The sequence below is a fragment of the Erythranthe guttata genome, chromosome 13 (assembly GCF_056151865.1).
Source record: "Erythranthe guttata isolate IM_541 chromosome 13, IM_541, whole genome shotgun sequence".
In the NCBI taxonomy this organism is placed as follows: domain Eukaryota; kingdom Viridiplantae; phylum Streptophyta; class Magnoliopsida; order Lamiales; family Phrymaceae; genus Erythranthe; species Erythranthe guttata.
This window is the reverse complement of record NC_142545.1, coordinates 339,836-364,673: the sequence shown is the minus strand read 5'-3', so window position 1 is coordinate 364,673 and position 24,838 is coordinate 339,836. Positions and strand designations below refer to the sequence as shown.

Here is a 24,838-nt window from a genome sequence, read left to right as displayed (position 1 = left end):
ACGGAAAAACAAGAACCTGCATGATTGTGAAGAGAGGGAGTGTTCGGTTAGATATCGTGTGTTTGTTGTGTGGTGCCGTTTGTCGATTTTTCTTTTCTTTTTTTTTTAACTTTTTTTCGGAGTTCAAATGAACATCTCAGTCCTATGAAGTTTGTAATAAAAGTTATTGTGTGTTTGTATATAGATTATTTTGATATGATATCTCAGTTTATCGATCTATAATAACTCGAACGAACATTGGATCGGTTACGGATTTTTGCCGGAGTTTATTGCATTCAACACCCCTGTGCTTTCTCTAATTACTAAAAAAAAACCCTAATAATGCTTTTTTTTTTTGCACTTCACCCCCTAAATACTAAGTTTTTAGGGGGCAGTTTGCTAAACGAGATCGAATCAAATACGAGAGTGAACCTCAATGGAGGTTTGATTAGTTTTTTCGAAGATGACAATTTTACTTAGTTTTAGCCAACTCAATTTCCATAACCACATAAAAATCCTACACAAAACTACATGCAGTATATACAAGAATCGCATCCGATTTCACCTCGAAACAAGGATTATATAAGTACTACCTTAGAATATATTCAAAAGAATCCATGCAATTACGTAACGGAAAACAAGAAATAAATTCGAGAACCTGTTGAGTGACGAAGAAGCAGAGCTTTCGGTTGCAGAATTATCCACCTGGAAAGAAAAACTCTTCCTTTTCTGTTTATCTTCTATCTGCTAAAGAATCGTCGTGTCAAAATTGAACTATACCAAAAAAGCGAGTTTCGATTTTCGATCATTCTGGCTAAAAAACACCGTATATTGCATTTTCTTGATGAGTAGATGGACAAAAATTCTGGACACGTAAACAAAATTTTGATCTTGATTCATACATTTCAGACAAGATTAAACCGATGTGAGAAACACTCGATTAACTCACCATAAAAAAAAGGGTACAAGTTAAAGCACGATAATGCTATTTAATCACTTCAAAAGTACATCGACTTTTCAGAAAGCCCTTTTTTTCACAATATATACAGCATAGAGATATATATAGATATATATCATCAGTCGAAAAGCTGACCCGTCGCTCCAAAGAGGACGCATATATTGGCAGCTAAAAATACAACAGGCAATTTTACAGAATACTATGTGCACACTATGCTATACACACCACCCGAAACTCGACTTTCCTCATGGAATATTCCGTTCGATTATACTCACATAGGACAAGAATCTTCTTCTTCTTCAACTTCTTGAGGCAGCATCATCAAATTCCGACAGAGTGGGCATGTCGTGTTCCAATAGTTCAACCACTTCTCGAGGCACGATTTGTGGAAAACATGTCCGCAAGAAAGTTGGTTAATCTCGGATTTCGGTTCGAATTCAGACAGGCAAATCGAGCATTCTTGTTTAGGACATTCGTGCACGAAAATCGAGGCGTAACTCATTGATGGCGTTCGGTTTCTGAACTCCTCCACGTAGGAATCTGATGAGATTCTGCTGTGGCATTCGGACGAGTTTGTGGGCTCCACGGAATATTCCTCCGAAGATGCTATGTGGATGCCCATTACGTGGAGGATGGAGCGGAGAATTTCTTTGACAATCGAGATGGATATTGCTGTGTTTGCAAGAATTACGCAGAGTACCCCTGCGTCTGATGGAGTTGGATAAGACGAAATCGCCATTTCTTTCAAGGACCGAAAACCTAAAGAAAAACGGAGGGTTTCGAGTTAGATAAAGTAATACAAGAAAAACCATAAAGATTGAATTTTTATAGCCAGAAATTATTACATTATCCTAGAATATACTTTTGAAGAGGTGATGATAAGAATAAACAATCAAGCAAAAGAAATCTAATCAATTGTATAACGACACATCAAACACGGGGCTCACTTTAAGATGAAGTGTCACCTAAATAATTGATCAAACCAAACCAAACACTATTACATATTGACAGATATGCTTCAAACGAAACTTCTGGAATCCAACACCCTTTTTTTTCATTTTATTTAAAAAAATAAATAAAATAAAATAACCCTAAGAGACAAGACAACATCAACATGTATCATTATTCTTTTTTGGGCAAATTACGGACGAAAAAATCCCTCTTGTTTGGATAATTACAATCACCGTCCACAATTTTAGTTATTCACCAAGAAAATACTCTTTTTTTCTTATTCAAAAGACTCGAGAAAAGCTCAAAGATCAAATTTTTGCCAATAAATTTGTGGGGAAGTCCTCAATTTTAGTTAGAAAGGACAAAATTCAGAACCATCTATGAATAATTAGATGCAGATATAAGTTAATCAACCATCTTAAGCACTAAGTAATTACAACAAGATCAAGAAACACAACTGCAAATAAGCATAAACTATAAAACTTCATCAAATTAAAAAAAAAAAAGACAATCTTCACACAATATTAACCTCAAAAACTGAAAACCCACCAAGAAAAATGCAAGCAAAAAATAGTATAAGCTACACCACAGAAAACCAACAAGTGCAAAAGAATAATTAGGGCTTCTCTTTTGCAGAAAATACAAGATCAAGAACCCTAATATATACTTACAAGATCAAGAACCCTAATATATACTTACAAAAAGATGAGATTGAGCTAAAATTGATATCTTCTTGGGGGTGTGAAGATTGTGCAGAAGAGGTTAAAATTGCAGAGATAATGGAGAAGAGTTGAGAGTTTGGGGGTGTTTGTTTGTTTGACAATCAATGGCGTACAATTTGTAGTTGTTTCTCTCTCTAAAATTCTGTCAATTTTCTCTCTCTCAAAGTTTCACACTTTGCATTTATATTGCTAGTGAAAGTGACTTCTTTTGAGTCTTGACCCCCACCACAATTATTATCACTTTCCTCCCCTTCCCCATGTTACTTTTGTCACTACTTTAGCTTTTGTTTAATTTTCTTTCTCAATTTTTTTTTTTTTTTTAATTTATATATATAAATATAAAATTAATTTTAAAGTTTTATTACAAAGATTAAAAGAGAATACCTAACTAGAACAATAAATGGCTTTGGCAAGGAGTTAGCAATATTGCAACACATTGAGATTAAACGAGTTGAGTCAACTTGAGTTAATATCGGTTTCTGTCTTTCGAGCGCTGAACGGTGACTGTCGCGCTAATCTTTTATGTTGTTTTGTAGTTCAGCGAACGATTTTCTACTCTTTTACTACTTCGGACATGTGAATGATGTTTTTACTATTAATTTGAGTGGATTTGAAGCATTTTTTATTTTTTTTTGGCCATGTGTAAATTCCATGTGTTTTGCCTAGAAACATGGTTAGACATTTGGTATGTAACATGCATCTTTAATATAGTTAAACATTTGATTGTACTAATTAAAAGCTTATGTAATATATTAACCATCTATTAATTTAATTACCCAACAACCAAATCCTTTCCAAGATTTGGGTATCAAAGAAAATATTTATTAATGATAGACAAGATCATGTCTTTGATATTCTACATGTTGGTAACTTTGTTACTAAGTTGTCCATAAATTTTAAGGTACATAATATAGTAATATGGGTTGGGTTGGCCTTTAGCCAATTGTGGTAAGGTTTATTTGTTTGATGTTATGCTCGGTGAATGTTATTAGTTAAAATTACCCTATCTAATTTATGCAATTACACACATGTGTGTGGTTGTTGATACGTGTAAAATTTATGTATAAATAGTCGTAAGTGTACAACAATATCATATTCTGCAGAATAGTGAATTTCAGATATCGGTCCACATGAACCTAAAACCTGATGTTGAGCAATGTTATCATATTATACTAATATTATCTATTCGATTGTAATTCGAATGGAGTTGTGATTAACCCTAATAACGGGAAACAAATAAATATCGTAAACATATAGATACATATAATCATAAATGTAACAATGAGAGGTCTAACGGGAATGCTTCGATTTGTCAAATGATTCTAGGGCAAAATCCACACAATGTGCTATCTTAGACGATCCACAACCTGATATTTAAATTCAAATTCGATGTCTCCATTCAGAACATGTTATTAATATAGTGTTTAGGTCAAGCCCTAAGGGCTATATATACGAGGTGTATCACGTCCATGTTCCCACAATCACAAACTATATTTTCATAACTTCAAACTAAAAATCTCCTCTCGTTCAATCCTATTTAATATCAATCTGGCAGGTCATCAATGAACTAGAAACATTTAAAAACATAAACGAAATCGAAATAATGCAAATATATAACAAATCTGGAAATCAAAATTAGTATATACAAGGTTTCATTTTCCTAAAAGAAAATCTATTTTATTCGATACAAATATATCTTCAAAAAGGAAGAATATGAGAAATTATATACTATTCGTAAAGAAAAAGCTTAAGCAAAACCCGAGTCAAAACTTTCCCCGAAAAACTATCGAAAACCATAGAAAAGTCGAAGAAGATTGTTCAACTGAATAAGCCATTTAAGAAAACAAGTTCATGATTGATGTTGATTTGTTACATTTAGAGTTTAATTAGTAATACATTTTAATGTATTACTAATTGCTTTTAATGTACTTGATTGATATATCTAATCGTTTGATTGAAAAATAAAATTATTGGTACATAAAATAATAATTTATGCCCATGTTTAAATGTTCATATGGGTCAATAATGATGTTTTTTAGGTATGTGTTTTTAGTTGTAACCAATAACCATCATCCATAGACCATAAGGCCATTTCTTAAAAAAAATTAAAAAAAAAAAAAAAAACAAAAAAAAAAACAAATTAATAATATAGTAATACTAATATCTAACTCAATACCACGAACCCTAAACTCTTCATTATTATTTTTTTTATATGCAAGTTGAATGTATGTATAGCAATATGAGATTACATACACAGATGCACTTATACCTCTACAAATTAATACAATCACAATTAGTAAAATATTATTTATTTAGCAGAATATTAAATTATTAAACTAATTATTTAATATAATTTATTCTAAATTTGGGACCTGAAGAAATTATTATTACCGAAATTATTAGTAAGAAAAACATAATTCGCCTTTAAATAAATAAATGTTAAATTACAATCACCCCTGATGTATGGTCAATTTACGAAAAAATCCATCTTGTTTGGATAATTATATCTACCCATCTAGACACGGCCACGGGCCGGTTTTGAGCCCGGAATCGGCCCGAACCGGCCCGTTGACGGCCCAAACCGGCCGGTTGACCGAGTGAACCGGCCCGTCCTACACGGGACGGGCCCGGTTCTCAGAAATGGTGAACCGTGAACCGCCGGGCCGGCCCGGCTGTTCACCCGGATTAAAAAAAAAAATTCAAAAAAAAAGCAAAAACGGCTAGTGAACCGGCCGGGTGAACCGGCCGTTTTTGCTTTTTTTTGAATTTCCCCCCCCCCCCCCCCAATTTTTCCTATAAATACCCTCACACCCCAAATTTGTTTTTTTTTGAATTTTTTTTGCCCCCCAATTTTTCCTATAAATACGCTCACACCCCAATTTCTCCTATAATTTACTTATTCATCAAATATTTCAAACTTGTGCTTCTAAATTGACTTTTCATTTATTTATTTTCCCTTTTCTATTTAAAAGTACTTCTTTTAATTTACTTATTCATCAAATATTTCAAAAAAAAAAAAAAAATTCAAAATTTCCGGGCCGACCCGGAACCGGCCCGAACCGGCGGGCCAACCCAGCCCACTGAACCGCCCATTCCACGGGCCGGTTCCGGTTCCGGGCATTGTGAACCGTGAACCGGTTCGAACCGGCCCGGAACCGGCCCGAACCGGCCCGAACCGGCCCGTGGCCGTGTCTATACCCATCAACTATGATTTTTTTACATCTCCACTCTTATGGTGTCAAATTCAACATAATAATCTAGATTTCGTAGAATGTACACTAGTTTGTACTCGTTTTGTGTAAAAATACAGTTTCTGATGCACTAGTATCTGATATATACAAGCCAAAAAACATATATTATGATCATCTTGCTTCAAGATGTAGAGATCGAAATGGATAAAACTGGTAGAAAAGTGATGATATTCCATATCATCTCAAAGATTCCACTAAATTTGAAACCGCAAGGGTGGACGTGCAAAAAGATTTATAGTTAACGAGTGGTTGTAATTACTCAAACATGAGGGGGTTTTTCGTAATTTGACAATAAATAAATAAATAATAGTGTAGGGGTGCATAAAGCCCATAAATATAGATGGGCTCGGCCCTTTTAAGAAAATCCAAAATCCTTAAACCCTAAATCCCGACTGAAAACCTTCGATTTGGGGGGAAATTATTTACGCTGCTCTGAAACTCGAGAGGTTAGAGGTGTAATGGCGGAGACGAAGCAATCGTTTGATGTCAATACTTCCGGCAGGAAAAGGAACTCAGGCAAGAAGAAGGGAAAAATGTCGAAGAAAAGGCAGAGAGTGATGCCGCAAGGTGCCGATAACAAGGTTCGAGTTGACAAAAAAATGCAAAAAATGTTTCAGAAGAGGGCTAGGGATTACAATTCTTCCGGCGAGGAGGAGGAAGACGAGCAGCCTCGCCGCCGCCAGTCCGGCGGCGCAGCTGGATATAATAGAAAGGACGGAGGAGGCGGCGGCGGTGGGGAGGAGCGGCCTCCTCGTGGGCAGTTTCCCCGGCAGACTATTTATAACAAGTTTCAGAAGAAGGACGATGAATTCGAAGGTGGGTTCTCGGATGATGGGGAGGAAGAGGATCAAGGGGCTGATGCGGAGGAAGTTTCGGAAGACGAAAATGGCGGGATTCAGCCCGGTGTTACGAAGTTTGCGGAGGGAATTAATGCTTTTAGATTGGCGTTTAAGAAAATTGTTAAGAAGAGTGGTGGTGATGAAGATATACTGGTAAAATCAATCTCTCAAGAATGTATTTTTTATTTTTTTGAAAAAGGGGAAATTTGATTATGAAGTTTGATTTGTTTGCAGGGCCCGGTATTATCTGCCAATAAGAAGCTAGTAGCTGAGAAGCTAGCTGAAGAAGAATCGGAGAAGAAAGTGAAGGGCGAGGCGAAGAAGGAGAAACATTTGGTATTGGATTTTTGTAATTATTCAACTCTTTTGCTTTTCCATAATTGTTCCTCTGTGATGGTTGGTTTTTTGGTTTTAATTTTGCTATTCATTTGATGAAAGATACGAGAGAAGGGGCATTTGGCGGAGGTTCCGAAGCATTTGGATGCCCATGAAAAGTTTCTATTGGGAATAGCAACAAAAGGAGGTAAACAATTATTTTTCGGTTGATGAAATTGCACTGCATGTTTAAATTAATTGCATTTACGTGTTTCGGAGACTCATTGTTGTTTTGTTGTAATGCATGTTTGATGGTCTACAATGATCAGTGGTCAAGCTTTTCAATGCTGTAAGTTAATGTGCCTACTTTGTATCAATATCCGATGTATTAACACTATTTAATCGCTTCTGTTTTTTCCCCGCTTTTTGTTTTGAACTACTATATGTTTCATGCAGGTAAATAAGGCTCAGAATGCTAAGAACGGTTTAAATCCATCGAGATCGAAAGATGAGAAGGGTATTTCAATAGCTTTTAATTTCTTATATCAAATTATTTCTGTTTCCTACAATTCCGTTCTTGGTGTAATAAGAGCCACTAGAAGCTACTAATTATATGTCGTTTTAAAATTTATTTCAAGTTTTTATCGACATATATTTGTTTTTCTTCCACACCATATGATTTTCAATTTTGAGCATGTTTGTTATATATATATATATATATATATATATATATATATATATATATATATATATATATATATATATATATATATATATATATATGTTGAGATTCTGTTCCATATTATGTCAGTATTAAAGAAGCGAAGGAAGGAAGCATTCTTCTCGGAGTTGGGCAGGACACCATCGGGATCCGTTGGAACTGCTGTTAAGGTTCTGTTCTTTTTAGCTCTCCCAAAAGTTCATTTGCTTATACGACCGATGATTTATGTGCTAAGAGATGATGAACTTGCGATCTCAATGAAATTTATCTTGGTTTGACAAATTGTAGGTTGGCACGTCCGGTGGCTCTGCTGATGGTGAAGGTCCTGCATGGGCCCCTCTGCGTGATAATTACATGCTAACGAACCCCAAGTTGAAAGATTGGGATAAGATGCAGGTAACGTTTTATTATGTTAATAGTCCCTATATGTTCAACTGTCTTACTTTGAAGTCCCTGAAATATCAACCTTTTTGGGTAAGTCATGATTGTCGAGATCCAACTGTAGATGGACATGGACATATGCGAACATGTTCACTAATTTAAATCGTCTCAGAGTGGACTTGGAAAATGGTATTTAATCTTTGGTTTTATTTTGGGTGAAGCAAAAACTTAATATCCAAATGCAAGCAATCCCATGTATACGTATTTTTAGTGGTGCGCTGACTGAAAAATAGTGACACGATTTGAGTTTCGATAATGAATTTCAGTCTCGGGGACTGAATTAAGTTGAGAAACTAGGGGGGTCTGTAATGAAATGAATTTCTCGAAATACTAGAGCTGTTTTTATATTGTAGTAAAAGCTGATGCAATCACTTGTTGCCTTTAAAATTTCTTTGTCTTTTCATCATGTGAAAATTGTGTTCTTTGTGGTTTTAGGATACAAATGTTGAAGACGAATTCGGGAGGCAATCAGACGCAGATTCTTCGTCCGGTGACGATTAAAGCGTTCGTTTTGACATTTCAATTTCTTTCTACTCTATATAACGGCGAAATGAGTTCTTGATACTTGGAGCGAGTTGACTAGGTTTACGGGTGATCTTGTTCAACACTTCCAGGAGTAAAGAAAATTACACCCCCGACCGCCGTTTGATTATCCAAATGTAGATTTAAGGGAAGAAAATCCATGTTCAGTGTTTTATTAAATATGAATATTCAGTTCAATCAAAATACCAGGTTTCTTCACTTTTGTTAAATTTGGTTAATGTTCTCTTGTCCTAAACAAACAAAGTAAGCTTTAGCTGTCTTGATGTTAATGTCACAAGGTCAACTTTATTTATTTATTTATTATTTATTTTATATTATTTTTGTAAATCACAATGCTAACATATTATTTCTTCACTACTTGTTAGGCTAACAAACCTTAGGTAACAACTCACTTAGTCATGTAATGAATCCCTTGTTAGGCTAACTAACTTTAGGTCACAACTCACAAAAGTCAATGAATTAAGCAACAAATTTCAACTCGTTCGAAAGACACACGTTGTACGTGCCGATATATACAAATCTAAAACTCATCCATAAATATGTACTTCACCGAGTGTAGCATAATGAATTTGATACAACTTACAAATTTTGACAAAAAATACAAGTCACTAAGATTACATAACAAAGCTTTTTCCATATGAACACGAGTATTTATGCTGCCACATACTTTCGTTTTTCTCGTAATCCGACATTATACTGGACGTAATTACTACGTTGCCAAGTATAATTGCCGTCCCACGATATTTTTTGCCCACAAAGGCAGAAAATAGAAAGAAATATATTGGGAAGTTATATATGTATCTATTCCCCACATACACGAATAATAATTTACACCATATGGTAAATGCAGTCACGAATAATACTTACCTCTCTCTTTTTCGTTATCGACCAACGTCTGTGACTTTGCAATTTTAACCCCCCCCCCTGTGACAAATTCAGATGAATTTGAGCAAAGAGATTTTCTTTTCCTTTTTTTTTTTAACTCAGAAGCTTCGGCTTGGGCTTAAAGGATCGTAATCGTAAGCATCACCAGCCTTGACAAACCGCCCCTTAACACGCCTCCTTACATCCGCTCTCGCCTTTCGAGATTCGTACCTTACTTTCTTCTCGAATCTGTCATTTCAATCGTAAACGGAAAGGACAAAAAAACATTAAACCATCATTCGGCTAGGGGGGCCATGGCCCCCCCACTGCTTCTCAAAAACTTGTGTTTTCTATAACTGCCCCTCGCTAAACACTCACTATTTAGGGGGTCAAGACTCGGTATTTGGTGGTAATGTGCTAAAAGAATAATGCATTATAAGGGGTTTTTTGGAAATATTAATAACATGGGAGTTTTTTTAGCAATTTTAAATGAAGGATGACTTTTAGAGGAAAACGGAAAAAAAATTTACTAGTGGAAGGAAAAAAATAAAACGAGAGGAACGAAACTTACTTTCGCGCCTTCTTCTTCTCCCTGTAACGCATTACGGCGTCAGTTCTACTAGTGGAAGGCAGTGAACTATCGGGACCTGGAGGGTACCATGGCGGCTCACCTGCGATTGCCATTGATGAAGAAACTCCGCAATCTTGAAAATCTCCACCGTTGATTTCAATTTCACCATTAATCCCAGAAAACGAAAGGGTTTGATGCAACTGTCTTGAATAACGCAAGTTTGGCTCCGTTTTGCAGCTAGCAAATGAATCTGCAGATTCGGCATTACTGCAAGCTGATTGCATCACGTTTGCCCCTCCAATTGACGACCCCTAGCAAGTATTAATCAATATTTATGAGTGTGGAATAATAATCCGATATGTCGAACGTCTGGCACAAATGAAAAATATTACAAGCAATGCCAATACGTTTGTATTATTCATTGATCTTTTAGTATAAGTTCGATCATATACCAAGTCGTCCACCGTACTAATATTTAACGCTTCTTTATACAACAATTGAAGCACTGAAAATTGTGTTTAGGAAAGCAGCGAACACGAAAAGAAGACAGTGCCTACGTAAATTATTAAGAATTTGCATAAAATTTTAAAAGCAATCTTGCGCGGAAATCAACGAGGAAAAATATTTCATAGATGCAAAAGTTCATCCGCAACTATCGTTGTATTTTCGACTTTTCATTAATGTTCCTTACATTTCTTCATGATAGTAACAAAGTTAATCTTCTACTGTTAAACGGTATTAATTAAGAGGAAATACCTCAGCAGCATAAGCACCGTGACAGTTGGATCCGGACATGTCTTTTGTCCCGAATATTTCATCGATACCATCGTAACCAAAAAGTTCCGGATTATCATAAGCTACACCGAAAAGTTCTTCATAATTTTCGATATTCAAGTCGACCTCATCCATACAAAGATCATCATATAAACCACCATCCTCGCATACAGCAGGTCCCTTTGCTCCCGATAAGAAAACCTGCACGTGAAAAACGAGAGTATTTTCATGTGCTGTAAATAAAACGGAGGAAAATAATAAACCACCAATAAGTTGCTATTTATCGTAAAAGCCATATGTTCTAGAATATCAGAAACGAATTAAAACCCAAGAATCTAATCAATCGAACGTTTACGCAAAGATTGCTACCTTGGGCGCAGAAGAGCTCGTAGATCCAGATCGATGGTCCACATTCAGCCTATGATCAAGCAAAGGAGTTAGTGAATCCATCCACTCCGTTGATTTATCCGCATCCACATTATTCGATTCCCCCAAAACTTGACTATTGTTATTCTTTCCTGCGGAATTTTCACAAGTGATCGGCGGCGTTTTATCGGTAATGCTCAATAAATTAATTCCCTGCTCGCACGTGGAATCTAAGAGAAAAGACCAATTCGCCGAAAGTTCGGAAGCCGAAGGGCAGCCGGTGTAACAATTAACAGCTTGTCTTTTATGCGCAGTATTTACGTTCGAACCATTACCATGTTCCATCCAATCGCAGTTGCGGCAAAGAGATACCTTTTCCTCGACGCATCTAACGAAAGCTGGCTGAGAATTGCATCTTTCACAAACAAGTGTCCTCGAGTGACGCTTCGAAAGGGCATTTGCGGAATGGATATTTCGGTCACATGATAAACATAAACTCGCTGCATCGGACTGACAGTAAACTATGGATCTCTGTTCTCCGCAGAACTCGCACAGATAACCCATTATCGCGATTCGAACTTTAGTTCCGATAATTTATTCAAACGGGTAGAAAGAAGTTAAACGATGGTCCGCAGCTTTATCGGGAGATGTATCATTCTCTGCAGTTAAATGGCGCAAACGAAAAATATTATCAGAAGAATGCTAAAAAAGATTACCCATCATTATTCGAAACGAAAGGAATACGAGTCTTGGCAACGGGGCTTCGGTAAATAACAAATATCGATAGCAATATTCCCTTTATGATACATAAAGCCAGGTTACTTTTACTAGAGGAAAATTTTTGCAAGAACATATTCTTTATTGATATATATCACCATAAAATAAATAGGTGTCATAAAAATAAAATTAAAATCCATTCAGATAAAAAAGGAGATGAAAAGGTTACTCCAAGTCCCCACCATGTTGGGAATCAAGAATCCAAACAACAAGTCAAGAATTTAAGCAAAATAAAATCAACTTGTTCTAGTTCAACACAACCAAGATTATCTGCAAACATTTTCTTTTCTATTGGAGAGAGAGAGAGAGAGAGAGAGAGAGAGAGAGAGAGAGAGAGAGAGAGAGAGAGAGAGAGAGAGAGAGAGAGAGAGAGAGAGAGAGAGAGAGAGAGAGAGAGAGAGAGAGAGAGAGAGAGAGAGAGATATTAGTAATTCATAAAAATAAATAGAAAATAGAGAGAGAGTAGTAATTCACAAACAAAAATGGAAAATTGTACCATCGACAGAAAAATTAGCAGATTTGCAGCTGACAATTGGGAAATCCGGACCATTTCCAATCCAGAAATACTCATATCCAAAGAACACACACAAAATAAAAAATAATTTTTTGTTTTTAAATTATAAGAGAGCTAAAAAGAATAACCGAATTTTCAACAAGTGATGTGTTTACCTAACTCAGCAATCCGAAATTCAGAAGACGGAAGAAGAAAAAGCACATGGGCTTTTCTTTCTGCACCTTTTTCGAATCTAACTTATAAACCCTAACAAACAACAGAAAGATAGATGGCACTTTTCCTACAAGAGGCCTTTTTTCTCTCTCTCTACTTCTCTCTCTCTCTAGCTTTCTCTATCTAAGCAGCTCGAAGAAGATGAGGGTGAAGTGAAATCTGTTAGGCTGAAACTTTTAAGGTATGATAGAGAGATTCAATATTATATTAATTATTAAAGTGCTAAAAAGTGCAGGAGAGAGAGAAAGTTTCTTTCTTTTTTCCTTTTTCTTTTTTTTTCAGACGAAGAGGATGTGAGGTGGGGCCCACTCTTTTTTGTGTCTTAATTATGGGTTGAAATTGGAATAGTCTTTGTGATTTCCACCTGTACATTTTCAGATTTTTGCAAATTTTGTTTTAAATATTTTGGATAAGAATTAGAGTGTACATTAGATTTTGATTTTGGAAGTTTTTGAAAAACTTATGAAGATTGCATTTTTTTTATGTAAATTACAAATAGGATATCGATGTTATTATGTATTTTATATTTTTGGTGATTAAATAATTATATTTTTCGAATTTCTGCAATTCCAATTTTCGAAATTTTGATTGTCAATTTTTTTAACTGAATTGGAATTAATTTTGTAACTTGTGAAGAAAATTAAAATTCTTCTGTGAGTGCTAATTCTGACCCGTCCGATTTATACATTGCCTCGAAAATAGATTTTTTTGCGAAATATGGGCACAAAATACACAATGTGCAAACATTTAAAAATTAACGTGATCATTTGAGTACTATGGTTCACCTCCTCGACGGTGTTTCGTATTTATAACAAATCGGCCAGTCATAACAAGTCTGATTCCCGTCAATTAGCTAGCATGAAACTAAGAAATATCACTGGGTTAGGGTTCGATGAGAAGCTATAGATTTGTTCGATGATTTGATTAGATGAGGCCTTCAATCTTCCGATCAAGACTTTACCAGATTGCTTTCGCGTTTGGTGATTCTGAAATAATATCCTGCTGTGATTTACATTTTTAGTAAAATATATAAGATTCCACAATCTATTACGTACTTGTGGTTCATGGATGGGGTTAGTTGATTATCGAATGTCAACCCAATCCTAACCATCAATCGACTTTGATAGATATAAAAAAAATCGATTGACAATCCAATTTAAGGAGGTTGGATGGTGGTTGGTACCCGAGTTTGTTGATTCGGTTCATGGGTTGTATTGACCATCATATCTTAAAAAAAAGTACTACAATGATAAATGAGAATTAAAGTAGAAGATTGAAAAAAAAAAAAAAAAAAAAAAAAAAAAACTAAGCAACTATAACAAAATTGATGAATAATAAATAAATAAAATTTATCATTTTTATCCGATCAACCGACTTTTAACATATTACCAAGTGACAACGAGTTAATCCAATTATATATGGATTGGATTCGCATGATCGCCAACTTTAATAGGTTCGTTGATCAATGAATCTACGTAAAAATATTATGGGTCGAAAATTTTACATTTAATCATGTACATGTAATATGTAAATGGTAAAAATTTACATGTTGTATTTCATTGATGCAGTATAGTATATTTTTGTCGTAAATAATTAGGTTCCAAATTTATGATCAACTTGTAAATTACATGTCAAGTACGGACACGTGGCGGGGCAAGGAAAGAGATGAAGGCAAGGCATGAAGCAATTTGCATGAGTTCTTTGGCCGAAAAGGTTTTATAATCACTAAAATTGACAATTAACAATTTAATAAGAAATGGAGTTTAAGATAAGGCACTTTTTTTATTAGCACTAACTACTTCACAAAACAACGACGAGACATGTGATATTCATTAATTATTACTCCATTAGTTCACTAAAAATGAAATTAAAGAGTCTTCTTTTGTGAGATTAATAGAATTTAAAGGGATCTGGTTGTAATTAAATAGGTTTAGGGAGGTCAATTCATTACACCTTACAAAGGATGGGTATCAAAGTAAGATTTTTGTAGTACGCTATGTAGCAGGGACACGGAAACAGGAAAACTGACGCGGGAAAACGGCAATGTCCTAAAAATTGGGATACGGAAGCTTGAGGGAAACGTGTAAATACTATAAATATATGGGTGTATTTATAAATATACTATATAAACATATACAAGTTTTTATTTATGTATAAATTATTTTTATATATTTTCATACAAACATATTCAGAATAAATTTTATTATCGATTTGCAACTGATCATTAAATCATGTAATTTATTAGGGAAGCAACAAAAATATTTGAAAAATTTTGCCATTCAAATATGTCTCTAACTTTATAGAAATTGCAAATTGACCCATAAGGTGTCCAACAGGTATTCTCGAGTGTCGGACACAAAACGTGAGCGAAACGCGGAAATGTTAAGAAGATGAAGTTTCCATGCTACATAGGTAGTACGTGATAAAGGGCAAAAGAATTAAATTGTAAACAGATTAGCAGTCCCTAACGATAATTAGCATCAGTAAACACATTGCAATGACAAACAAGTCTAGCAAACTAGTACATTTGCTGTAATTTTTAATAGGCACACAAAATGCAAATTTGAAAACTGCACAAGCACGAGATCGACTATCAATTCAAGCAAATCAAGATGATATATTCTCGTGTACGTTTTTATTTACCGTTTTATGAAGTTGAAGACTGAACCACCTGGGAAATGCACCTGCAGAGCCGTAAAATCCTCGTGTATCCAGGTCTGATACGCTTAGCTGCGTCTCTAATTTCATCAAAGATTTGCTTAGAGAATGAACAATTGCGACCGCCAGCTGGCGATGCTGGTTGAACTGGAAGGATCTCTGAAGGATAGATTCCGCTGCAGCCAAAAAAAAAACGTAGAAATTAATTTAGTGAAAAATGGATTTGCTAGAATGTAGCCTGGGAGAAACAACACTGCTAATCTAATATCGGAAGTTTCTACAGTGCAAGTTATTGTAGTGCATGAAATAAAACCGTTACAAACAGAGTTTATTAACTCGTAAGAATTCAAGAAAAAGGCAAAGCCTACTTTACTATCCGTGGCTCAAATATTCCAACTGGCAAACGCTAAAGTTATAAACTAAACCGTAGGTGGGACAATTCTTCAGCTAATTGAAATACATTACACAAGTGAATAAATCACAGAAAAATAAATAAATAAATAAGGGAATAGGGCTAACCGTTTCAAGCAAGACATGTCAAGTGTGAGGAACACCTTCCTCCCCGAGTTATAATTAAGGAAACAAAGCATCAGATCAAGCCTCTCAGCTGCAATCAAAAGTTATAATTGTGATTTAGAGGCATAATTTACCTGATTTATCAGTAATTTCATTTCCATCTAAAACATGTGGTCTATGAGTGCATAAACTCACTTTTCAAGAACAGAACATGATTCGAGTTTTAAATATTAAAGAATAAACAAGTGCTCGTATATCTTTTGGGACCAAAGATTCAAATCGAACTCAAGTTGTCAAAATAAGATACTTGTTTGTATTGATAGAAGGTCGAAGAGGACCACACAACAGGTGGTATACACATAAATCACAAATTTGGACCGCAAAATGTATTGAGCAGAGAAGAAATTACCAATTACCATTTACCATTTACCATAAATCCACTTTACAAAAAATTTAGGTTATAGCCGAGAACCTAGAAGACTACAAATCATAAATAAATAAAAATGGCAGGGATATAAATGAACACACTTACCGGATGGCGAACAAAAGCTTGACTGAGTCAGATCTTGGAACTCTATCTGTGCTGATTGTACCTCCTCAACCACATCAACCAAGGTACCGAGAAGCGAACCGGTCATCTGCTGATCAGTGACAAGGAAAGAACAGAAGTGAGACTAATTATATTATGCAAAAAGTTAACATTCTAGCTTCTAAACTGCCACTCATTCCAACTATTCAATTTCAGAAAGAGATGATGATGCACAATTTTTACTTACTTGGGTTTCCCATGCCAAAGTTTTAGCACCAACAAATTTGCAAGCTCTCTCATCATTAAACACAAAAGCAAATGCTGTGCAAGCATCCATATTTGGGAAATTCTGCGAAGCATAGAGGCTTTTGCATTAAGGTATGATCATGAGAACTGAAAGAGCATAAAATTAAACCTGTTAAGGTTACAGCAGTCACCTTTATGATGTTTGTCTCATTCAATTTAAACGAAGTTGCGACACTTGATGTAGTACCAACGATAATGTTTATACTGTAACAATATTGGTAAAATTTTATGAGTTGAAAGGGTGAGAGGAAGCAGAAAAGAGAATTTTCTTATCATCGCAGCTTAAAAAAGCATATGCGAAAAGTGAAAATTTCATGCAAACCTCTGAACAATGAAGTCAAGGTAGCTGAGTACAACATTGAGCTGACCATTCGTAGAGTTCACACTTTGGACAACCCACATCTGGAGAAAGAGAACAGATCACTAGCAGTAAGAGTGACAAGACTTATCTTTTACTGTTCTATACATATTCTGTTTCACACTCAGTAAGGGGATTGTCAGTCAAACATTTAGCTAGTGTCTGAACATCAGCTATCAATCCTTGCACAAAGATTTACATACTGTTAAGGCTGCAGTCTCCCCAAATCAAACCGAACACCAAATCCACTTCCACCAAGAAAAAATGTGAAACATAAAGACGCAGTATAAGCTTATAAGGAGTAAGATAACAAAAAACAATTTCTTCTAGATTCATTACTGTTGGTAGTTGGTAGTAAGCAAGAGTATGAACCTGCAAATCCTGACGAAGAAACCTGAAAGAAGCCCTTTTTATCAAGTGTTTATTAACTAAGGCAATAGTGTCGACACAGCTTGGTTCAGCTTTCATCTTGCAGCATGCATGAAAACTTCCTATCAATTGCAAAATCTTTCCATCTAAAGCTTCTAAGGACTGGCTCATTGCAGTCAATTTTTCATGGCAAACCTGGAATCATAAGTTGTGTGTTACACCGAAGCTTAGCTTCTAAAATTTACAAAATATCTTGACAATAATACATTCAATACAATATGATAGAAAACAGTATCTAGATGTTTACACACACAAATAAGTAGTTGTCATAACTAGACGTTAATAGCTCATAGCACTAAACACATAACACCAATCAAAAACCCAGATAGTACTCTTGGAGCTTGCCACATCTGCTCTTTCAGGTATAATCTGAACTTTTGACTTAAGGCCAAAAATAGAGAAACCAAACCAAACAAACAGAGCTTAGGCTTTCATACTAGCAAGTCCATCTTTTGTATTAAATTGAACCCATGAATTTACCAGCTAATAAACCAGCCCTGTGTTACGGATACAACATGCCTATGTCACAGATGCTGTGTCCGGATTGAAGTGATAATACCACCACAAGTTGGCTGTGGCATTCTGCATGTGGTGATGAAGATTTCTTTCTTACAATTCCTTCCGTATATAATGCATCAATTGGATGCAGAGGCCGGTGTGCAGTGGGCTTAAAACATATACTAATTAATTAATCTGCAATGCAGCCCATTTAGAAAGACAGAGAATATTGAACTTTACCAAAGTCTATCTACAAGCACATACTAGTTACTTGATAAATACTAGCAGCAGCGTGAAACAAATGGGTTTAACACCCAGAAGGCCAGAACTATCTTATCAAGGACGGAAAATACAAAAACATGATGCAAGGCATAACAAAGATGGTAGATTTCGTGCTGCAATGAAACGATCTTAATCTCCTCTTTTGCATAATGTAGATAGAGAGGCAAATTATGCCGGCAAATAAGATTAAAAAATAAATCCAAAGACAAACAGTAAATTGCATATCTTGCAGGTGCATATTAAGTCTGACTTAATACCTCATGTCCCTTCTTTGAATTGACAGCCAACGACCGATCACCAACAGCATCAACTAAGTCATTAACAGTCGATGTCTTCAATCGCTGTGACACAATATTTTCCTTCAATATTTGTGACTCCTTGGTCGTAGAGTTCAATAGCTGCAATCTTTTCTGCAACAGATAGACTACACTCGTGACAAACACTAAACCACAAGTATACATACTAAAACAAAGACAAACTGTACCAACAATCTATCCCTCTTCGCATGCTTCAGCTGCAATTTTGCTTTTCCGAACACAACTTGATGCAACATTGATTTTGTTTCAGCTATTCTGCATCAAAAATATGTAAGCGGGCCTACCATTTTTAAAAGCAAGTTTAGATCATTGAACCAGAATAAAGAAACATCATGCAGATGCAACAGACGTTTTGTTTCAATCGCTTACAGAAGGAAGTACTTACTTATCAAGTTGGACATCGTGAAGAACAGTTGTATTCTGAAAATAGGAACATATAAATGAACTCAGAGCGGTGCAGCTAGCAATTAAGTGACCAAAGCAGTTAAGAATATACAGAGGCAAAAATTTCATAGGTATAATCACATCAGGAAAAGCACTTAACAATGACCAAGCAGACCTGGGGCATAACTCCAAGGTGAAGCATCTCATATATTTTTGACCGCTGCTGATGAACCAACACATCTTCCAGCACATCAATCTGAAGTATGAAAGATATTAATAATACCGTAGCAAAAATAACATACAGTTCAAAAACAAGACAACTATAGTTCTACAGAAAATATTCAAAAAATCATCTTATAAAATAAAGAAGACTACCATTATGTTATTATCATAGTTTACAGAAGTTATAAAGTGGATTTCCATGTATTTTACTATTAGAATAAGAAATGACTGGAAACTGGCAGCATACCATTGTACGATTAAGCTGATCAGCCGATCTAGAAATTAACCTTTTCATATCCACTGAGAATTTAGAGTAACTCTGCAATTTCAGATTCAAGATTGAGTGAGACAAAAAAAATGTTGGGCTATCGTGTCAGTCAGCCCTCTAGACAAAAAACAACAGCATATAAGTAGAACTTGAATCAAACATACATCACTCCACTTCTTCTCATGGCCAGCCAGCGCTGTTCTACCTTCATTTGGATACGATATTGTCTCTCCATCAGAACTCCCAGCTTTCTGAAGTTTGGGACTCCGTTGTGTTATGGCCATTTCAGTCCTATGTTGTGTATCCCTCAGCAGCAATTCTACATTTCTCTTGTTCGCAGAACCACTCAGCTGAGTAGTTTTAGGCGAGGATATTCTGGAGGACTGTTTATAACCAAGCTTTTTCCTTAAAGGGCTGGCTGTAGGGGGCTCAACTGCACACTGATATGACCATAGTGAGCACCAAAAGAAACCACAATTAGAAACCATCTCGGCCTCTAAATGCAATCAGATTGGTTCGGATACATAAAAAAGACACAGTATTTGAAAGTGTGAAACGGCTCTGGAAAATAACTAACCTTCTGCAACCTTGGCTCCTCTAAATTACTGCAGGCAGGTGAAGAAACAGAACCATGAGAAATAGCTCTGGATTCTGTACTGGGTACGTTGTCCTCAATTCTCAAGATGTTCCTGTTAGTTATGTTAACTTCGTCCAGATTTGTGGAATGCATGAACTGGAACTTCTTCTCCTTAGTAGGAGTACTGAAGTTGTCAATGGTTCCAACTACTTCCTTCCCATTACAAATATCAACTTCCGCTTTATCCATTGCATTTACTTCAGTTAAGTTTTTGAGGGAGTTAGCTTCAACAAAAGGTGAGCTTAACTCTCCAGTCATTCCCTTAGATACCGCATCCCTGTCAATTGCATTTGAGAGGTTAGTATCAGCAAGATTTCTCTCTGGAGTTGAATCATGGCCTTTGTCAGAGTCTGAAATTTGTTTGAGTGGACTCCTTAGCAATAAAGGTTTAGATTGGAAAGATAGAAGACCCGGTGAAGCTGATAATTTCTTCTCTACCATTCTTCCTGCAGGAGAAGTGGATTTAGGAGTAACAATTGCTTTTCTACCTTCACCTGAAGCAATTTCAGCCAGAAAGGACTCAGTTTCAGTTGATGGTGCATCTTCATTTGAGTGTTTGGATGGAAACAGACCATCCATCAATTTATTTCCAGACCATGTGATCTTAGAGGGTGAAGCAGCAGGTCCCCCATGTCTTGATTGATCTGTAGAGATATTTTTGGGAATCATTTCATTTGGCAACTTTCCACCCATAATTTGACCCAAATGTTCTTCCAAATGATTTTCACCACTGGTGTGATTCAGAGCCTCAGCTCTGGCATCATGCATGCTGAAAGCATAACTCTTACTCGGATGAACACCGAAAAGTTTCTCTTCAGTAACTGGATCTTCAACAAAGTTGATTCTAGAAATATTATGAATTTTTCCAAAGAAGCTATCAATATTAGGGGATCTTAAAAAATCCAGAGATTTTACGGTGGAACTGTCAACTTTAGCCCTGTAACTAGAAGAGAAGGCAGATTTCTCGAGCAATTCCAGTTTAGAAATGCTTTTCTGGATGGATGTTTCGGTCTCTTGACGTTCTACGGTTTCACTTCTCATTAAGGAACCAGGGTGTTCTAGCAAAGGAGTTGCCATTTTCCAATAGTTAGCTGGAGAAGCAGTAGTCAGAAGAGTCTGTTGCAGTTTGACTGGAGAAGATGTCGATGCTACCAACGAATTGTCAGATTCATTCTGTACAAACAATTTAAACCTATCAACTCGTGATCAAATTATGTAAGGACATTACCAGAAATTAGTACTCTAAAATACCAGTCTCTCTCTCTCCCTTTTATTCTTTTCTTTTTTTTTTTTTTTTTTGGGGGGGGGGGGGGGGGGGGGGGGATGGTGTATGGGACAATTCATTTCCCTTAAGAATTAAATCGCTGATAATCTAAAGAAATAATTTTTGACACAGAGATCAACCACAATTGCCCCCATTCATTATATCAAGACAACCCACTATGGCATATGGCACAAGGCAAAGCATATTTATCACGACTAGTTATAAATAGCAATTTTGTTCTCTTTAAGGATTGGAAAATGTATAAAATCTTTTCCTGTAAGACTAATTTTAGGAATGCTAAATATTGGTGAAGAATTAAGTATTATTAACAGGGTAACTAGTGCCTAAATCTTTTCGCCACTAGTCAAGCTATCCTTGTTTTGGTTTAAGCTCAAGAATCTTAAACTATGGTTAAATGGTGAGAAATAGAGTCTATAATGAAATTGATAGGTTAAACTTTATGACCAAGTATATCTCAATTACACATGCAGAATGAGCAATCGCATGAAAAATTAATTTGATGAAGATAATTATTTTCTTGACTACATAAAATGGTAAATAATTACATAAAAAAACAACTGTATACAATCATCAAATGCTAGAAACAAGTGGAGTCAAAACGATCAATTCTGTCTTAAAATATCTTTCAAGCAGAGAACTTCACGAACGTATGAGAGCACAAAAAAAGGGACAAATGAAGCATTAAAGGAATAAGCATACTGATATTTCAAAAAACTAAAATCAAATAATGCACTGATTTTTTTTCCAAAATGCCAGATTATACAGATAAGGAGCATAAATTCAAAGAAATATTAGATACGCAGTGCTTTGGAACCAATTCTTACTTTACTCAGCTGCGACGGGGACCTATTTGGTTTGTGATTATCTCTGTTGGAATTTACAGCAACCAATGCATTGGATGATTTTTTTTCAGGAGAAGGACCACTAGATAATGTTCTATGAGGACCATTTGCCTCCACAAATTCACTGTGAGCAGCAGATTCTTCCCCATTCAGCAAATTGTGGGAATTAATCAGACCTGTTCCCTTCCTTACAGAGTCACTTACATCGACAAGGTTATCCAGTTGATCAGCTGAAAGCAGAACCTCACTTTCCTTACGTGTAGGCGAAGGTGAAGTAATGACACTAGCATTAAGGAAGTCGTCCCTGCTCTCAGCCAGGAGGGCAACCAATCCCGGTGATAGTTTCTCGTAGTCATACTTGTTAGAGTTCTCCCCTACAATACTCATTTCACTGGAGTTGTGACTGCCACTTACTTCAGTGACAGGCATAGAAGATTTGGCAATATGATTTTTACCTAACGCGACAATCGTGGAGCCTATGGTATTTGCATTTGTTAGTGTTTTATCTTCAAAGAAGAGTGGACCTCCTGTAGGTGTCTTTAGATCTAATCCGGACTCTGATCTAGCAAGACTGCGATAATGCATGGAGAAAGCTGTTGAATCCATTGTAACATCATGATTGTCATCAGAAGCTGCAGAGTCAGACAATCGGCCGGGCCTTATAAAATTGGCTGATACAGGGCCGAAGAAATTATCTTCTGCTTGAGGAAAATTCAGAGGAAAATGTTAGTGATTAACATTTCCGAAAGAAGAAAAACTGTAAGAACGAAGGGACGTAAAAGTATCAGGAGTTTCATAATAAGATACAATCAGAAACCAAAGTCCTGCTACGGCACCAAAATTCTCAATGTCTACAGCAGTAAACTCATTTTTTAGTCTTAAAAACATTTGACAGTTGATACTTGAGCAACTACGAGATACTAATACCATATAAGAAGTAAGGCTTTGGCGAGGCAAAACTCCAAAACTAAAAATAGAATATAATCAATACGTTCAGAGCAAATGTTATTAGTGTTGGCATCAAATTAGGTCCCACGGCAGAAATGATTGAGTCCCAGTTCTTCAGAATTTTCGCTATCATATCAACTGTGAGATATCCAATTCATACATTCCAGATTTTAAACTTTCTGCATTAGTCCTCTCTAGAATTGCCTGCTACTGTGTACCATCACATGTAGAGGTAAATGCCAATATGCAATAACGAGGTAGATAAAATTTGCACCGGTAATTTAACAATCTACAGTGTGCAGATTAATCATATTAAACATCTATAACATCTAATTATATGCAATAAGCACCAGTCTGAAGTTATATTAAACGTCTATAACAATAACTAAAACAGCTCGTACGTCAAATTCAAACTGCACAACTGAACTAGTACAAGTAACTGTAGCATAAATTTGCACCATATTGTTGACAGAAGACTGAAAGTAAAAACCAAGAGAAATTGATCGAAATAATTTCGATGAACCATTAGAGGTGAAAAATTAGTTAACTTGCCGTCATTAGAAGAGGCGGAGCCGAAAGTGCTCCCGCCCGGAGAAGGCGACCCAATTGGCCGGAGAAACGACCTCTGCATTTCCATCTCTTCATCTTCGTCAATGCCATTTCCGTCATCGGAGCATTCAAACTCCTTATCAAGCTCCAGCTGCCTGAAGAGCCCTGACTGGACCGGAGAATCTTCGCCGAGTTTTGCAGTCTGCGCCAATGGAGTCCCGTTGGACTCTTCGTCGCGGTCGAAGAAGTGAATCGACGTCATCTCGGCAAAGCTCACCCTGCGGGCCCGCTTCTTCTGCAGAGCTATGGTGTCGGAGTTTTCGGTCGGCATATTGTGGCGGTGGCCGTCGGCGTTGGCTTCCTCCTTAGAATCCATGGAAACTGGCGAGCAATTTCGTTGAGTTTTGAGTTTCTCAGAGCTAGGGTTTTACAATTGCCCCTCGCCTCTTTTGGAGGGAAAATGGCCGTTCTTGCTTTGAATGCTTTTCGGATGTAGAACATTTGGAAATTGTATTTTCCACCCCTTATGTTATAGAAATATGAAAATGGTACATACAATTAATTCAAGGGTAAATTACAACCACCCCTGAGGTAAGGTCAAATTACGAAAACCCCCTGTTTGGATAATTACAACCACCTCCTCAACTATGAATCTTCTTACACGTCCACTCATATGGTGTCAAATTCAACATAATATTCTAGATTTCGTAAAACGTTCTCTAGTTTGTACTCGTTTTGTGCAAAAATGCAGTTCCTGATGCACCAGAATCTGATATATAAAAGCCAAAAAACACATCTTATGATAATCTTGCTTCAAAATGTGGGGTTCGAATGGGATAAAATGGGTACAAACTTGAGAATATTTCATATAATCTGTAAAATTCCACTAAATTTGACAATGCCATGGTGGACATGTAAAAAAATTCATAGTTGAGAGGGGTTGTTGCAATTAAAAAATGAAGGTTTTTATCGTAAGTTAACCTTAACTCAGGAGTGGCCGTACTTTACCCT

The 24,838-nt window shown here is 36.1% G+C and overlaps 4 protein-coding genes across 7 annotated transcripts; 1 reads left to right on the top strand and 3 right to left on the bottom strand.

The window, feature by feature from the left end:
- Nucleotides 1-942: 942 nt before the first annotated feature.
- Nucleotides 943-2,781, bottom strand: XERICO (RING/U-box superfamily protein). Of its 2 annotated transcripts, none has more exons than XM_012975412.2 (2): nt 2,560-2,781; nt 943-1,696 (listed from the first exon to the last, which is right to left on the bottom strand). In XM_012975412.2, exon 2 carries the CDS (start codon nt 1,674-1,676, stop codon nt 1,209-1,211), a length of 468 nt encoding a protein of 155 aa, XP_012830866.1. In that variant the 5' UTR covers nt 1,677-1,696; nt 2,560-2,781; the 3' UTR covers nt 943-1,208. The 2 variants fall into 2 exon arrangements, with proteins under 2 accessions (XP_012830866.1, XP_012830865.1); XM_012975411.2 differs by having other exon boundaries at nt 2,588-2,779.
- Nucleotides 2,782-6,198: 3,417 nt separating this feature from the next.
- Nucleotides 6,199-9,037, top strand: LOC105951838 (Rrp15p protein). The gene is made up of 8 exons (XM_088812217.1): nt 6,199-6,853; nt 6,935-7,036; nt 7,139-7,223; nt 7,345-7,364; nt 7,472-7,532; nt 7,827-7,906; nt 8,025-8,132; nt 8,613-9,037. The coding sequence occupies exons 1-8, from the start codon at nt 6,320-6,322 to the stop codon at nt 8,676-8,678; spliced, it is 1,056 nt and encodes a 351-aa protein (XP_088668343.1). The 5' UTR covers nt 6,199-6,319; the 3' UTR covers nt 8,679-9,037.
- A 194-nt stretch (nt 9,038-9,231) lies between these two features.
- COL9 (CONSTANS-like 9) lies at nt 9,232-13,083 on the bottom strand. 2 transcript variants are annotated; one of them, XM_012975410.2, is made up of 5 exons: nt 12,742-13,083; nt 11,299-11,954; nt 10,912-11,130; nt 10,156-10,466; nt 9,232-9,833 (listed from the first exon to the last, which is right to left on the bottom strand). In XM_012975410.2, the coding sequence occupies exons 2-5, from the start codon at nt 11,857-11,859 to the stop codon at nt 9,704-9,706; spliced, it is 1,221 nt and encodes a 406-aa protein (XP_012830864.1). In that variant the 5' UTR covers nt 11,860-11,954; nt 12,742-13,083; the 3' UTR covers nt 9,232-9,703. The 2 variants fall into 2 exon arrangements, with proteins under 2 accessions (XP_012830864.1, XP_088668342.1); XM_088812216.1 differs by having other exon boundaries at nt 12,569-12,968.
- Nucleotides 13,084-15,069: 1,986 nt separating this feature from the next.
- On the bottom strand, nt 15,070-24,337 carry LOC105951928 (uncharacterized). 2 transcript variants are annotated; one of them, XM_088812215.1, is made up of 16 exons: nt 23,831-24,337; nt 22,313-23,028; nt 20,144-21,376; nt 19,731-20,006; nt 19,546-19,617; nt 19,252-19,332; nt 19,078-19,112; nt 18,860-18,947; nt 18,633-18,785; nt 17,539-17,730; nt 17,131-17,210; nt 16,940-17,012; nt 16,750-16,851; nt 16,506-16,614; nt 15,977-16,064; nt 15,070-15,633 (listed from the first exon to the last, which is right to left on the bottom strand). In XM_088812215.1, the coding sequence occupies exons 1-16, from the start codon at nt 24,201-24,203 to the stop codon at nt 15,447-15,449; spliced, it is 3,858 nt and encodes a 1,285-aa protein (XP_088668341.1). In that variant the 5' UTR covers nt 24,204-24,337; the 3' UTR covers nt 15,070-15,446. The 2 variants fall into 2 exon arrangements, with proteins under 2 accessions (XP_088668341.1, XP_012830863.2); XM_012975409.2 differs by having other exon boundaries at nt 16,506-16,611.
- Nucleotides 24,338-24,838: the final 501 nt, after the last annotated feature.